We start from the raw sequence: 14,262 nt of genomic DNA, 5'->3' as shown, positions 1-14,262 counted from the left end.
CAATAAGTAACTTAAGGTGGATTTTTTTAATTTTTAAGAGTCTATCTTTTGACTTTTGCAGGCCCAACTCTTTTGTCATCATTACGGCCAACCGTGTGATCCACTGCAACAGTGACACACCGGAGGAGATGCATCACTGGATCAGTCTGCTGCAGAAACCCAAAGGAGACGCCAGGATAGACGGCCAGGAGTTCCTTGTCAGAGGCGAGAATTCAAATCATAATTTTTTCATTATTATAAGCCATGTCACATAGGTACAGGTACAGATGGTGATAATTGGTGTTTTACATTGTGTGTCAGGGCCTTAGAAGAGATGAGAAGTCTGTTTACAGAAGCTATATTTACCATTATAATTTCATAAATGAGACTCTGTTTATGCATGTTTATTTCCTTTTTTGTAAGCTTTTTAAAAATACGTTTTCAAACATATATTCTCAAGTAGAGACAACCTGATATTGTGACTGATTTTGGCTAACAATATCTCAATATGAGATTTTGTCACAGTACAAATAGACTTGGGGATAAATGATGACATTAAACCATTGCATAACTCTGCTGTTCCTGTACAAATTCCTTCACTTTCCCTCCCCTATCCTCTCCCTGCCTCTTCACCGTTCAGGCTGGCTCCAAAAGGAGATGAAGACGAACGCTAAGAGCACCTCCCTGAAGCTGAAAAAGCGCTGGTTTGTTTTGACCCACAACTCCCTGGATTACTACAAGAGCTCAGAGCGAAGCTCCTCCAAGATGGGAACTCTGGTCCTAAACTCCCTCTGCTCTGTCATTCAGCCGGATGAACGCGTCCACAGGGAGACAGGTGGGAAAAGAGAAGGGAAGGAAAAGGCAGAAAGGGCAGGTTTAATCCGGGATTAGACATAGGAGGCTTGAGGCTACATGTAAAGAGATAATTCTGGTTTTAACATTCATGTAGGAATGTATTAAGCTTGCTGACTGAGTCCTGCTTTTACAGGTTACTGGAACATCATTGTGTACGGGAGGAAGCATTCTTACCGCCTCTACACCAAGATGCTGAATGAGGCCATGAGGTGGACAGCCGCCATACAGGGGGTCATAGACAGCAAGACCCCCATAGAAACCCCGACTCTGCAGCTCATCAGAGACATCAAGGTAAAACACACACATACACACACATCTAAAATCTAGCACTTTGAAATCCATCAACACACACACTAAGTGGAATTTGACCTTTGACCTCTCAGGAGAACAGTGTGAACCCAGACATTGTGGAGCAGATGTACAGGAGGAACCCCATCCTCAGATACACTCAGCATCCTCTGCACTCCCCTCTACTGCCGCTCCCTTACGGAGAGGTCACCAGCCGTAAGTAAATCTCCACCTCAGCAACCTAAAACCCTAAAAACAACTTTTCTTCTTCTGTTGCTTCCTTGTCTTCTCCTTCTGTTTTCACAATTTGTGTGCATTAAAAGCTTCCGTACATTTTACTGCCCTCTGCAGGCCAAAACCACTTTAACCATAGTCTCTATGCGCTCATATAATGAAACGATAACTATTGCTTCCGCAAGCAACCCAGAACAATTTGCAGACTTTCACAAATAATTGGCCAATTATCAGTTCCCATCTGTCACATATCATTTTTAAATTACTCTAAACCTCTAAATCATCACAATGATTCTCTGGTGTCATTGTTATTGCTGCCATCCTTGGTATGATTTATAAGCTACATGTTTTTTTTTCTTCTTCATCTTCTTTTGTCTCTGTTCACCTTTTTCCATTTGTATCTGTGTTTGTGTGCAGTACAAAGGCAGCAGGGCTATGCCAGTCTGCAGGATGAGGCAGTGCGAGTTTTCAACTCACTGCAGGAGATGGAGACGCTGGCGGACACAGTGCCCATCATTCAGGGCATCCTGCAGACTTGCCAGGACCTGCGCCCTCTCAGGGATGAGGTACTTTATTTACTTTGTTCTCTTTTCCACCACAACACAAGAACATAATGTTTCTGCAGAAGTCTGACATAAAATGTTGATTCAAACTTTACATTTTTCAAATTGCCCCTCCATATTTTGGTTCTTCAGGTATATTGTCAGGTGATCAAGCAGACCAATCATGTGCCTCAGCCTAACAGCCCAGCCAACCGGGCACACTGGCATCTGCTCACCTGTATGAGCTGCACCTTCCTACCCAGTCGAGTCATTCTCAGATACCTCCGCTTCCACCTCAAGAGGTGTGTGTGTGTGTGTGTGTGTGTGTGCATTATGGATTTATTTATATATATATCATTCATGAAATAAATGTATAATAAATGTGATCTGTGTCAGGGTACGAGAGCGTTATCCCGGCACCGATATCGAACGTTACGCCAGTTTCATCGGGGAATCTCTAAAAAAGACCAAGAGTCGTGAGTTTGTTCCCTCTCAAGAGGAGATCGCCGCCCTGCTGGTGAGACAGGAGATGAGCACCACTGTCTACTGCCACGGAGGAGGCTCCTGCAAGATCTCCATCAATTCACACACCACAGCTGGAGAGGTGCGCACATGACACATGATCATCCTCTCAGTCAAACAAATGTAATTTTATGGCCCATTTCAAGACGTTTTTCTGTTGCTGCTGTAGGTTGTGGAGAAGCTGATCAGAGGTTTGGCCATGGAAGAGAGCAAGAACCTGTTTTCTCTGTTTGAACACAACTCCTGCACAGACCGAGCTTTGGAGAGCAGAGTGATTGTGGCCGACGTTCTGGCCAAGTTCGAAAGGTATGCATACCGCTGCCGTTGCTGTTTGGTGGCCTTGATTGTCATTTAGTATGGATTTAGGCAAGGCAAGGCAAGGCAAGGCAGCTTTATTTGTATAGCACATTTCAGCAACAAGGCAATTCAAAGTGCTTTACACAAAATCAGTTAAACAGATAAAACACAAGTAAAAACAGTTAAAAATCACAAGCATTAAAAACCGGTAAAACACATGAATAGACAGTTAAAAACAAAGAGAAACATAAAACACAAGAATAAAATTTACAGTGCAGCATAAGAAATTTAAAGAAATGATTAGTCATTTAAAGAAAGGCAGCATCAAATAGAAAGGTCTTCAGCCTTGATTTAAAAGAACTGAGAGTAGCAGCGGATCTACAGGTTTCTGGGAGTTTATTCCAGATATGAGGAGCATAGAAACTGAAAGCTGCTTCACCCTGTTTAGTTCTGACTCTGGGGACAGAAAGCAGACCTGTCCCAGATGACCTGAGAGGTCTGGGTGGTTCATAGTGTAGTAGCAGATCAGCAATATATTTTGGACCTAAACCGTTAAGTGATTTATAAACTAGCAAGAGTACTTTGAAATCAATTCTTTGAGACACAGGAAGCCAGTGTAAAGACTTCAGAACTGGAGTGATGTGATCCAGTCTCTTGGTCTTAGTGAGGACTCGAGCAGCAGCGTTCTGAATCAGCTGCAGCTGTCTGATTGATTTTTTAGGGAGACCTGTAAAGACCCCGTTACAGTAGTCAAGTCTACTGAAGATAAAGGCATGGACAAGTTTTTCCAAATCCTGTTGACACATAAGTCCTTTAACCCTTGATATATTCTTAAGGTGATAGTAGGCTGACTTTGTAATTGTCTTAATGTGGCTGTTAAAGTTCAGGTCTGAGTCCATGACTACACCAAGATTTCTGGCTTTGTCTGTTGTTTTTAACATTGTTGTTTGAAGCTGAGCGCAGACTTTTAATCGTTCCTCTCTTGCTCCAAAAACAACCACCTCAGTTTTTCCTTCATTTAATTTCAGAAAGTTCTGGCACATCCAGCCGTTATTTGTTCGATGCACTTAGTCAGTTTTTGTATTGGACTATAGTCCCCTGGCGATAAGGTTATGTAAATTTGTGTGTCGTCCGCATAACTATGGTAACTTATTTTGTTTTTCTCCATAATCTGAGCCAGTGGAAGCATGTAGATGTTAAACAGAAGAGGCCCCAGAATGGAGCCTTGCGGAACTCCGCACGTCATATTTGTACGCTCAGATGCATAATTACCTATAGACACAAAGTAATCCCTATTCTTTAGGTAGGATTCAAACCAGTTTAGTACTGAGCCAGAAAGGCCAACGCAGTTTTCCAATCGGTCTAGTAGTATATCGTGGTCGACCGTGTCAAATGCAGCACTGAGATCAAGTAATACTAAGATTGAAATTTTGCCATTATCTGTGTTAAGGTGGATGTCATTAAAGACTTTGACAAGAGCCGTTTCAGTGCTGTGGTGTGGTCGGAAACCCGACTGAAAGGTATCAAAACTGTTGCTTAGTGACAAGAAATGGTTGAGTTGTTGAAAGACTACTTTTTCAATGATTTTACTTAAAAACGGAAGGTTTGATATTGGCCTATAGTTGCTCATTAGTGACTTGTCTAGGTTGTTCTTTTTAAGAGTGGCTTGATTACTGCAGTTTTCAGGGCCTGTGGAAAGATACCTGAAAGAAGAGATGTGTTCACAATCTGTAGAAGATCAGAAGTCAAACAATTGGAAACATTTTTGAAAAGTCCCGTTGGTAGAACATCAAGGCAACAGGTCGAGGTTTTCAGATGTTGAATAATGTCCTCCAGGTTTGTATGGTTGATCGTGTGAAATTCTGTCATATTGGAACTATTTTTGCTTGAACACTGTGACAACACATATCCTGGACTTGATATGGAGGCACTGACTGTTTGTCTAATCTTTTGAATTTTGTCTTTGAAGAAGGAGGCAAAGTCATTGCAGGCCTTGGTAGATAAAAGTTCAGATGCTACTGGTACTGGAGGGTTTGTTAACCTATCAACAGTAGCAAACAAAGCACGGGAATTATTATTGTTTCTAGAGATAATATCAGAGAAAAAGGACCTTCTTGCATTCCTCAGTTCCAAATTATAAATGCGAAGTCTCTCTTTATAGGAGTTATAATGGACCAGGAGATTTGTTTTTCGCCACCTTCGTTCAGCTTTCCTACACTCTCTTTTTTCTGTTCTCACCAGTAGGACATTTCTCCATGGAGATCTTTTCTTACCAGATACAACTTTGACCTTAGTGGGAGCAATGGCATCAATAACATTTGTGATTTTACAGTTGAAATTATCTACAAGCTCACTGACTGATAGCCCAGAGAGGGCTGGTGTGGAGGAGAAAAGCTGTATAAATGTGTCACTGGTGTTTTCAGTGATATACCGTTTTCTGATTATCTTTGTTTGGACACTTTTGGGCACAGAGATAGTGCCGTTAAAGAAAACACAGGAATGATCTGAGAGAGCAACGTCAGTCACCACAACCTTGGAAATGTTCAGACCTTTGGAGACAATCAAGTCCAGAGTGTGCCCCTTATTGTGGGTGGGCTCCGTCACATGCTGAGTCAGTCCATAGTTCTCAAAAACACAACACAGCTCTTTTGTCCCCCTGTCCTGGGGGCTGTCAACATGAATGTTAAAATCACCCGCAATGATTACACAATCAAAGTTAATGCAGATAATAGACAGCAGTTCAGTGAAGTCATCAATGAAGGTTGCACAATATTTAGGTGGCCTGTAGATATTTAGAAACATCGCTTGAGGGGAAGATCTTAATTGAAGAGCAACATATTCAAAAGAAACAAAATTTCCATAACATATTTGCGTACAGTGGAATGAGTCATTAAACAAAATGGCGACTCCACCTCCTTTCTTATTCACTCTATTCTCACTCATAAAACTGAAGTTAGGGGGAGCTGACTCGATGAGAACAGCAGCGCTGTTATTATGGTCTAACCAGGTTTCAGTTAAAAACATAAAATCTAGATTGTGCTTAGTAATAAAATCATTGATTAAAAATGATTTTCCTGCCAAAGACCTGACGTTTAGTAAGGCTAGTGTTAGTGTGTTTTCATTTTTTGGGACAGGCTGTAGCTGACGAGGAATGGATGCTAAATTTGCTAAGTTTGCAGTTAAGTGCTTATTCACCATTCTTTTCCTATTACCTATCACAACAGAAATTGAGGAAGAATTGAATCCACAGGGCCCGGGCTTGTCTTGAAAAGAGTCATTAGTATCACTAGTCCTGCAGCCAAGGCCCGGCACATATCAGATAGTGCTTGCCAGATTTTGCACACAAGCGTCCTTATCAGTCTGGGGGGGAAGGAGTTTTCTGACATCCTGGTAGTGGTGCTTGGCGTTTTACTTTTGCCCGGGGTTGAGCCATGGGGGTAGGAAGGGGTGCATAATTGATGGGGGAAATAAGGGAAAGGGTGTGTGGAGACATCAGTAGAGACAGCGATGAATCCTCAGAAGGTTCGGGGTTGGGAAGGTTTGAGGGGTGCTGGACGGGTGAAGAGGGGAGTGGAGGTTTCGTGTCTCTGCTCTCTGGTCTCCCATGGTCAAATCTTTGCACAGGCGGGGGCTGTGCTGGATCACTGCCGCACTTTGTTGTGTCTTCCTTTTGTTTTGTGACCTTGGCAGAGGGAGCAGATGTGTAGCGCAGAAAGTAAAGCAGATTAGAGGTGAACAGCTTTACTCCTGGCTTGTTAAGGGAAAGTCTATCTGCTTTAAAAAGATGTCTGCGCTCCCAGAAAATGTTTAAATTGTCAATGAACTTCAGAGAGTGGACGGTACATTCAGTTGAAAGCCATTTGTTTAGTCCCAACAGTCGGCTGAATCTCTCATCTCCTCTTCTGACTGACGGTATAGGACCACTGATAAACACATTTGCGCTTAGGGGGGTGACTGTGTCAAGCAGTTCCCTAAAGTCCAGTTTCAGCAATTCAGACTGTTGCTTTACAACATCATTTGACCCTATATGCAGAATAATGTTCTTCACAGTTGGGTGTGCTGCCACGATATCTGGGATTTTTTGGGTCAAGTCAGACACCATGTCTTTGGGAAAACATAGTATTTTGGTGTTTTTACTGTTTTTTAAATCTTTTACAGCAGAGTCACCCACAATCAGGGTTTGAGGCCCAGTTGTTAGCTTTTTACTTTTTGAATTGCTCTCAGTCCTTACCCTGCTGTGTGGTGATGAGACGCAGTCCCGGTCATCAGATGACTGTCCAGCGTCTTGCAGCAGAGGAGCAAATCTGTTATCCAGTTGCACACCAGGTTGTTGGGGGGGCATTTTGTTGCTTATTTTCCCTTTTGCAGCTGTCCACGGCTGTGTCCTACTAGGTACAGGGGTTGAAGAGGCGCTCTGCCCAGATGATAATGCAGGCCAGCCGGTCATATCACAAATCTCAGGGCGCTGTGCCCGGCCCGTTAGTCGTCCTCCCATTTCCCAGGAAAATGATTTACTCTTAGGCTTCGCACCAGACAAGTTCCAGGGAGGACCGCCACTTGTTGATTTATTACCAGTTCCACCCTCCTGTTTCTTTGTAGTCTTGTTGGTGCTAATTAGCCGTGTGTTAGCATACTTCTGTCCATTGTTATGGGTCCATGGTAAAGTGGTGTCATTTCCACAAGATCCGTTAACTTCCACGTTCACTTCTAGAAGGTGAACCTTGGTTTCCAGAAGTGCAATCTTCTGAAGGAGTTTGTAGTAGTCTTCTACGGAGAAAGGAGGCATCTTGCTGCTAATTAGCTTTAGCTACAATCACTGTAGGACAGGCTTGAGCTATTGGTAGGCCACGCTCACGCAGAAAAATTTTAAAATATGGCAATAGCCTACTATGTCTACAAAAAATGTATAGTCCAGTGTTTTTGAAGTGTCCAAGAGCCGCTGCTCATAGTTTCTCAGAGGAAAAGCACGATTATCAGCAAAAATATGCAAGCAGAAGCAGGAGCAAGCAGCAAAGCGTCTGCACTGTAAGAAGCAGGAAGCAAAGTAGAGTGACTTCCAACTGGTTAGTTTTGCTGTTAACTGTGGTGGAATTTCCAGAAACACCATGTTGTTGGTAAGATGAGACAAGGGGAAAACATAGGTAACACCAGGCCGCTCCTACATCACAGCTCAGGGATCGGCCGTACTCCATCACTTAACCTGTCCTGTGTTCAAGTATGAATTTATGTCTGTCTCTAAAAGTTGAGGGAGTTGAAGCAGGTGCAAGCTAAGGTAATGTTGTGTTCTGGGACCATCTCCTTTGATGGTCAATGGAAAACAGGCTTGGGGGCCATACACACCTTACTAAAAAAAACATACACATGCAGATAGTCTTTCCCCAGATAGAGATAAACTGGTCTTGCAATACTACATGATTTCGGGGGTTATCTGTCTTTGCGGTGCCTATGTTATGGCATTATTAATATCTTTGCTTAGCTCAAACTTGACAGCCTCAGCAGGAGATGAATGCCTCATAGAATTACACAGAGTTGGGATGGCACTACGCTGTGGTTAAACTGTACTTCTAAATCTTATATCTCTTCAATCGAGTTTTCATTAAATGCTTTTGTGTAAATCCTCAAAAGTCTACCAAACTTTCTTCATTTATACAGAGTTGAGTTTTCCCTAACATAAACAGTATGTTGGGATTGTTTTGATCTGTGGTTACTTAACCTGTGTGTACTGTGTTTTTCCAGATTGGCAGGCAGTGAAGAAGAGGAGGAGGAAGGAGAATGGAAACTCTACTTCAAGCTCTACTGCTTCTTGGATGTAGAGAGCATGCCAAAAGAAGGAGTGGAGTTTGCTTTCATGTTTGAGCAGGTGAGCTGCCGGACACAACTTTAATATTATCACATCTCTAAATTGAATTCAAATAACATGCATTAATCTGTTAATACATTAATCTGGCATCTAAAAAAACTACTTATTGAGATTCTTTTAGTAGTAATGTTATTAAATCAATGTATTAGGGTACTTATGTTACTCTTGCACTGCTGCAAAATGGACAAATAAAAGCCTGTATAATAATTTTTTTGTCTCTTGCTGTCAATCTCTTGTTTATTCTCTCAGGCTCACGAGTCTTTGATAAGTGGTCACTTCCCGGCTTCAGAGGAGACTTTGCAGCACCTGGCTGCTTTACGTCTCCAGTATCTCCACGGCGACGGGGCAGGTCGGGCTGGGTGGAGCCTGGGAACCGTTTATCCAATTGGACGTCTCCGCAATCGCATCATTCACTCCACCAAGCCGGGCGTGGGGACGGCAGGTGGAGCCGGAGGAGCTGGAGTAGGAACAGGAGATGGGAAGGGAATAGCAGGAGGACAGGGAGGTGTCGGGATCGGGGCAGAGAAACGAAGGACCCCGAGCTTCCTGGACGGCACCCTGAGGAGAAGCTTCAAGACTGGGTCACTGAAGAAGCAGAAGGTCAGTGGTGGAAGTAGAGTTTTAGCCCATTTACTGCAATGTACTTGATATTACACCTGCATGCATTCAAAAACGGTCCGAATTTTTTTACACATAAATCACTTTTGGTCGTTTAAAAAAAGATAACATCTTCAACATTTCAAGAAACTTGCCAAATGTTACTTAAAAAGAACAAATCAAACAATTTTTAAATAAACTCAATACATTTTTATTTCAATTAAATTAAGATGATTTCTTCAAACGTTCTCCCTCAGCAAAAATATTGATGCATTAAAAATGTGACTAGTTTTTTGTGTGTATGGATTAACATTAGCTAAAGGTAGTACACATGACACCATTTAAGTCTTAATATAGCATACAGTTCACTTAATAGCACAATTTAAAAAGTTAGATGAATGAACAGTACCTTTTACTGTCTCTTAGCCAAGCCGTCTCCTTGAGAAAGACTTTGTGGAGGCTCAGGGCGACTTACTGAATTGGACAATCATTAAATATGTAATCCATAATATTACAGCAGCGCCACATGGAAATATTTATTCTGAATATGTCATATCTGTGTTGTGATACATAGTCCAGGAGTTGTCTTTTCCCAGTTACTGTGACATGTGTGACGTGATGGATCTTTGCATTCTGCTGTATTACCTTAAGCCTTGTTCAGGTTTACTTAATGACAAATGGACCTCCCAACAAACTGGATTACTTTCTGATCGACCGACTGAATGATTGATAGTTTGGTGTGTTGAGGGTTCTTCATTGATTGGCTGACCGGTGTTGTTGCAGGTGGAAGAGGAGCAGATGCTGGAGATGTGGGTGAAGGAGGAGACGTCCGCCACACGGACCAGTGTTCTGGAGAAGTGGACCCGGCTACAGGGCATGCCTCAGCATCAGGCCATGCTTAATTACATGAGCATTATCAAGGAGTGGCCTGGATATGGATCTACTCTGTTTGATGTGGAGGTGAGGAAGTAGTAGAGGAAATGATGAATTACAGAGATTTGTGCAAAAAACATAAAATCCTGGGAAAGTAACTAGTTCATTTCTCTTCTCTTTTGTTACCCCTTCTCTGTAGTGTAAAGAGGGTGGTTTCCCTCATGATCTGTGGCTGAGTGTGAGTGCTGACAATGTATCAGTATATAAACGGGGTGAGCCTAAGCCACTGGAGACCTTTCAGTACGAACACATCACCTTCTTTGGGGCGTCACAACCCTTCACCTACAAGATCATTGTGGATGAGAGGGAGATGTTCTTTGAGACGCCACTGGTGAGAGCTCATTGTTCATTGTCTACCTTTTTTATTTATTTTTTATTTATCTCCTTTAGAGCTGAAACCACGTTATTATCATTACTTTTATGATTGATTGTTTGGTTGATATAATGTTGGAAAATGGAATATCTTTTTTGACCTGATTTGGATCCGACTGGGAATTTTGCTCATTCAGTCATTAAGTTGTTAGTTGTAAGTCAGTTTAACGTCATTTTTCAATAAAAAACAAACAAAAAAACAACGACCATCACAATATCACAATGTTAGGTCTTGTTTTTATGATTATTATATCGGGGAGGACTTTTATATTTGCCTGCTTGGCCCACTTCTTTTCTATGCCCTAAAAGTCAGAATATCTTGGCCCCTGCTACTTTGATTTTGATAATACTTTTTTTATTGTATCTTGTGAGTCCCCTTTTATGGACATGCAATAGCAATACCTCTTTCATTTTGCCAAAATCTGATTACTTAAACACATCCAGATTGGGACACATAAATTAATAACCCAACACTTTGTTTTGTGTCTCTTTAGGTTGGAGAGATCACCAAGATCATGAGGGCCTACATTAACATGGTGGTGAAGAAACGTTGCAGCACCATGTCAATGATCAGCATAACCAGTTCCTGGGTCAGGTGATTGCCACAAACCAGTCAGAGCCCTCGGTTCATCCAGTGGCAACAGATGCCTCGGCCCCAGTGCATTGGTTGGTTGGTTTTTATGGAGGCAGTCACATCAACCAGCTATTCTTCAAGGTTGAACCAAGAGTGGTGGATGATCGAATGGCGTAAAGCACGATAGAAGTGGACACAGAAGCCAAACGCACATTCTACTGGCCTGGGTCTCACTTGGGATAGGGGGGATTAGGGCGCTATTTAAAAATGTGCATGACAAAGAAATCAACCTGTATTTTGGGACAGTCCTTCAAATACATAACCCGCCAGTTGTAGTCCTGCATGTAGATGTTCAAGCACACTCCAAACTTCTCTCTGCTTCCCTTCCGGACAGATTTCAGTAATAACAAGCACAACTCAGCCACTCAATCCTAGGCTGCCCCCCACCCCTCCCACCGATCCCCCAGTGCACTGCCAGACAGAAGAAAGCAACACTTTCTCAGTTAAATCTGTTTCCTTCTTACTCCTCCAATTTCAAAGTCTCTCTCTGTCTCTCTCTCTCTTTCTATTCACATCCTCGCTGCTGTTGCATCTTTGTTTGCTGTGGGTATTACGTTATTATGCTCAATTCTTGCTTGCTTTCTCTCTGTCGTTCTCTTTCTGTCGTTTATCTTTCACATCAGCTGTATCGCATCTGTTTGTGACTTGAGAAAAAGGACTCAATTGATTCTTTTTCAGGGCTACTAAAGGGGGGAAAAAAAATAAACTCCCCGCCCAACATAGTGTTCACACGCTCACTCGTCAGTGCCACTGTGTGGCCACAAGAAGAAAAACACAGCCAAAGGACAAGGCTTTAAATATTTCTGAACAATATCAAATAGATATTCTTGGGAAGAAAGAGTAGAGGTTTTGCATTGGATGCTCTCTGGTCATGCTTGACGTGGATAGCCAGTGCATGGATAACAGCCTCACTCTGCCCTACAAGGAAAACAATATCAACCAGAATAGTATGAGACAAAACATTTCCCTATCTGTGTCTACGTAACACAAACTACATATATCTACTGTTTATTCACATACATGTACACATAAACTGAACCAACATGTGTTGTTTTGTACTGTATATCACACATTATAAGAGGTACTATTGAATGCCACTGCACTGTACAGTATATAGATGCCATACTAAATGCATTGCCACACCTCTCATGTAAAATACATGCAAGTGAATGGTGTTAATGGCCACTGTATGTCTGAATATGATGCCAACACTGTACATCATTCACTGGCTGTGCCATTATGTGATGTGACTCACAGAGAAACAAATAGTAATGAGACTGGCTGCTGTGGCGACCATGTTTTCACAGTGTTTTGATGATTTTATCTTTGTTGTTATCTGTGGGACTTACTCTGCAGCATTAATTACAGCCATACAATATTGTATATCCTTGTCTTCTCATGCTATTCTCACTTTATTTCTTTTATGAGATCAGTGACTTGGACAATAATGCATAGGAACTCTAGTTTGTCTGTGTTTACCAACCTGTTTATGAACATGCGATTTTTATTACTGATACTGTTGTTACTGTACTGTATGCCCTCTGCTATCATAACCACCCTGAAGTGCTGTGTGTGTGTGTGTGTGTGTGTGTGTGTGTGTGGGCGTGTGTGTTTGTGTGTGGGTGTGTGTGTGTGTGTGTGTGTGTGTGTGTGTGTGTGTGTATTTATGATGTAACAGGAAAGAAAAAGGAAAATAAGAAATAAGTGTGATTATAATGAGTGTATTCCTTGGATATAAGACGTATTTACATGACTAACCTTTGCAAAGAATGGTGTTGTGATTGTGAGTTAAAGGGAAAAGCATGGGAATGTTAGGGTTAGTGGTTATTTATTATTGTGCTGTATGTATCGCAAGGTGTGAAGAATAATGTATTACATATATAATGGAATTTTACAGTCTCGGTGTAGGAGGAACAGGTAAGACACTGTGAGGATACAAGCTCAGAGATGGTTTAAATTGTGCACTGGGTATGCTGACAGTCATCACTGCTTTGTGTGTGTGTGTGTGTGTGTGTGTGTGTGTGTTTGGACTTAAAGTGAAGTCACTGTTCTGTCACCTGACTCTGTGGCACTCCAGGGAGACCAAAGCATCCATAACACACCCTGCATCAAATATCCAGGGGGAAAGCTTAAATAACACTGAAAAATACTGTCTCATGTCCAAACACGATCCAATTAATTATCTAATTTGGCTAATTTGGCTTGGCTAATTTGGCATTTTTAGCTGAAGTTTCTAAACTAGTTTCTGTGTCAACATTTGCTTTGAAAACAGTTATCGTTTGCCAGATATTTCAGTAAAGGTAAGGTGAAAGTGTCTGTTGTCTATCTGGAGTGCCAACTTCAGGGCTGTAGCATTTGGAAATACTGAGGACATGAGAACAAGATGTTCAACCCCCCAACCCAACCGCTATTGACAATTAGATCAGCCACCAATAAACTAGATCTTAATTTGAGACATTTTATCTTCTTAAGATTCATACATGGATATTGTTAAGGATTTAATTTCCAACATGGTCTTAATGCTGTTTCAAACCTGCCCCATGTTACCTGGAATAACATTCTGTTGGAAATGGCAATGTATTTATTTATTTGGCCTGCAGGTTAAAAATTATATTGAGTCTTAAAATACTGGAATTAGCCAACCAAATACACCTTTTCCATTGTAGAATTTAACCTCCCTTCATCACCTTTGCTAAAATGCCCCCCAAATTCCTCAAATAATCCCCAAGGACATGAGCTCAGTGTCGTCAATAGAAGCTACAACCCTCGCTGCATACGATCAGCCCATTGGGATCCTACCTATAGAGTTAGAATGAGCAGAACTCACTCACAGGTTCCTATTTGAACTTTTGGTTATTTTAGTTTTAACTATAATGAGAGGAGAACCAGAAAACCCATAAGCCATAATTAAGGAGGAACCTGGAGCTGTCTGTTCTGGTTATTCTACATGGTTCTGTCTGTTACTGATATTACACTGAGTATGGAGAAGTTGCCCCATAGTGCTGAGTGGGATCAGTGTCTTTTGCTAAAAAGAGAACAATAAATTGAAGTTAGATTTCTGATTGCAAATCAGTTCAGGGCAACTTCATCACAAAGGGTCCTGTTATCAGCCGCAGGCGGCCAGAGTGGGGCCCATTCTTATCTTATGT

General features: G+C 41.8%; 1 protein-coding gene across 2 annotated transcripts in view; it reads left to right on the top strand.

The window, feature by feature from the left end:
- LOC116679860 (unconventional myosin-X) overlaps positions 1–12,866 on the top strand; it is a 52,893-nt gene extending 40,027 nt beyond the window's left edge. For both annotated transcript variants that reach the window (XM_032509346.1, XM_032509345.1), the window contains exons 31-43: positions 62–204; positions 620–814; positions 968–1,125; positions 1,218–1,338; positions 1,774–1,922; positions 2,052–2,200; positions 2,295–2,502; positions 2,590–2,726; positions 8,454–8,577; positions 8,827–9,177; positions 9,958–10,134; positions 10,247–10,438; positions 10,974–12,866. In XM_032509346.1, the coding sequence (XP_032365237.1) occupies positions 62–204; positions 620–814; positions 968–1,125; positions 1,218–1,338; positions 1,774–1,922; positions 2,052–2,200; positions 2,295–2,502; positions 2,590–2,726; positions 8,454–8,577; positions 8,827–9,177; positions 9,958–10,134; positions 10,247–10,438; positions 10,974–11,078 (2,209 nt within the window). In that variant the 3' untranslated portion in view covers positions 11,079–12,866. The remainder of the gene's footprint in view (positions 1–61; positions 205–619; positions 815–967; positions 1,126–1,217; positions 1,339–1,773; positions 1,923–2,051; positions 2,201–2,294; positions 2,503–2,589; positions 2,727–8,453; positions 8,578–8,826; positions 9,178–9,957; positions 10,135–10,246; positions 10,439–10,973) is intronic.
- Positions 12,867–14,262: the final 1,396 nt, after the last annotated feature.

This window comes from Etheostoma spectabile, unplaced genomic scaffold, assembly GCF_008692095.1.
Source record: "Etheostoma spectabile isolate EspeVRDwgs_2016 unplaced genomic scaffold, UIUC_Espe_1.0 scaffold00018250, whole genome shotgun sequence".
Classification (NCBI taxonomy): domain Eukaryota; kingdom Metazoa; phylum Chordata; class Actinopteri; order Perciformes; family Percidae; genus Etheostoma; species Etheostoma spectabile.
This window is presented reverse-complemented; position numbering and strand designations above follow the sequence as displayed.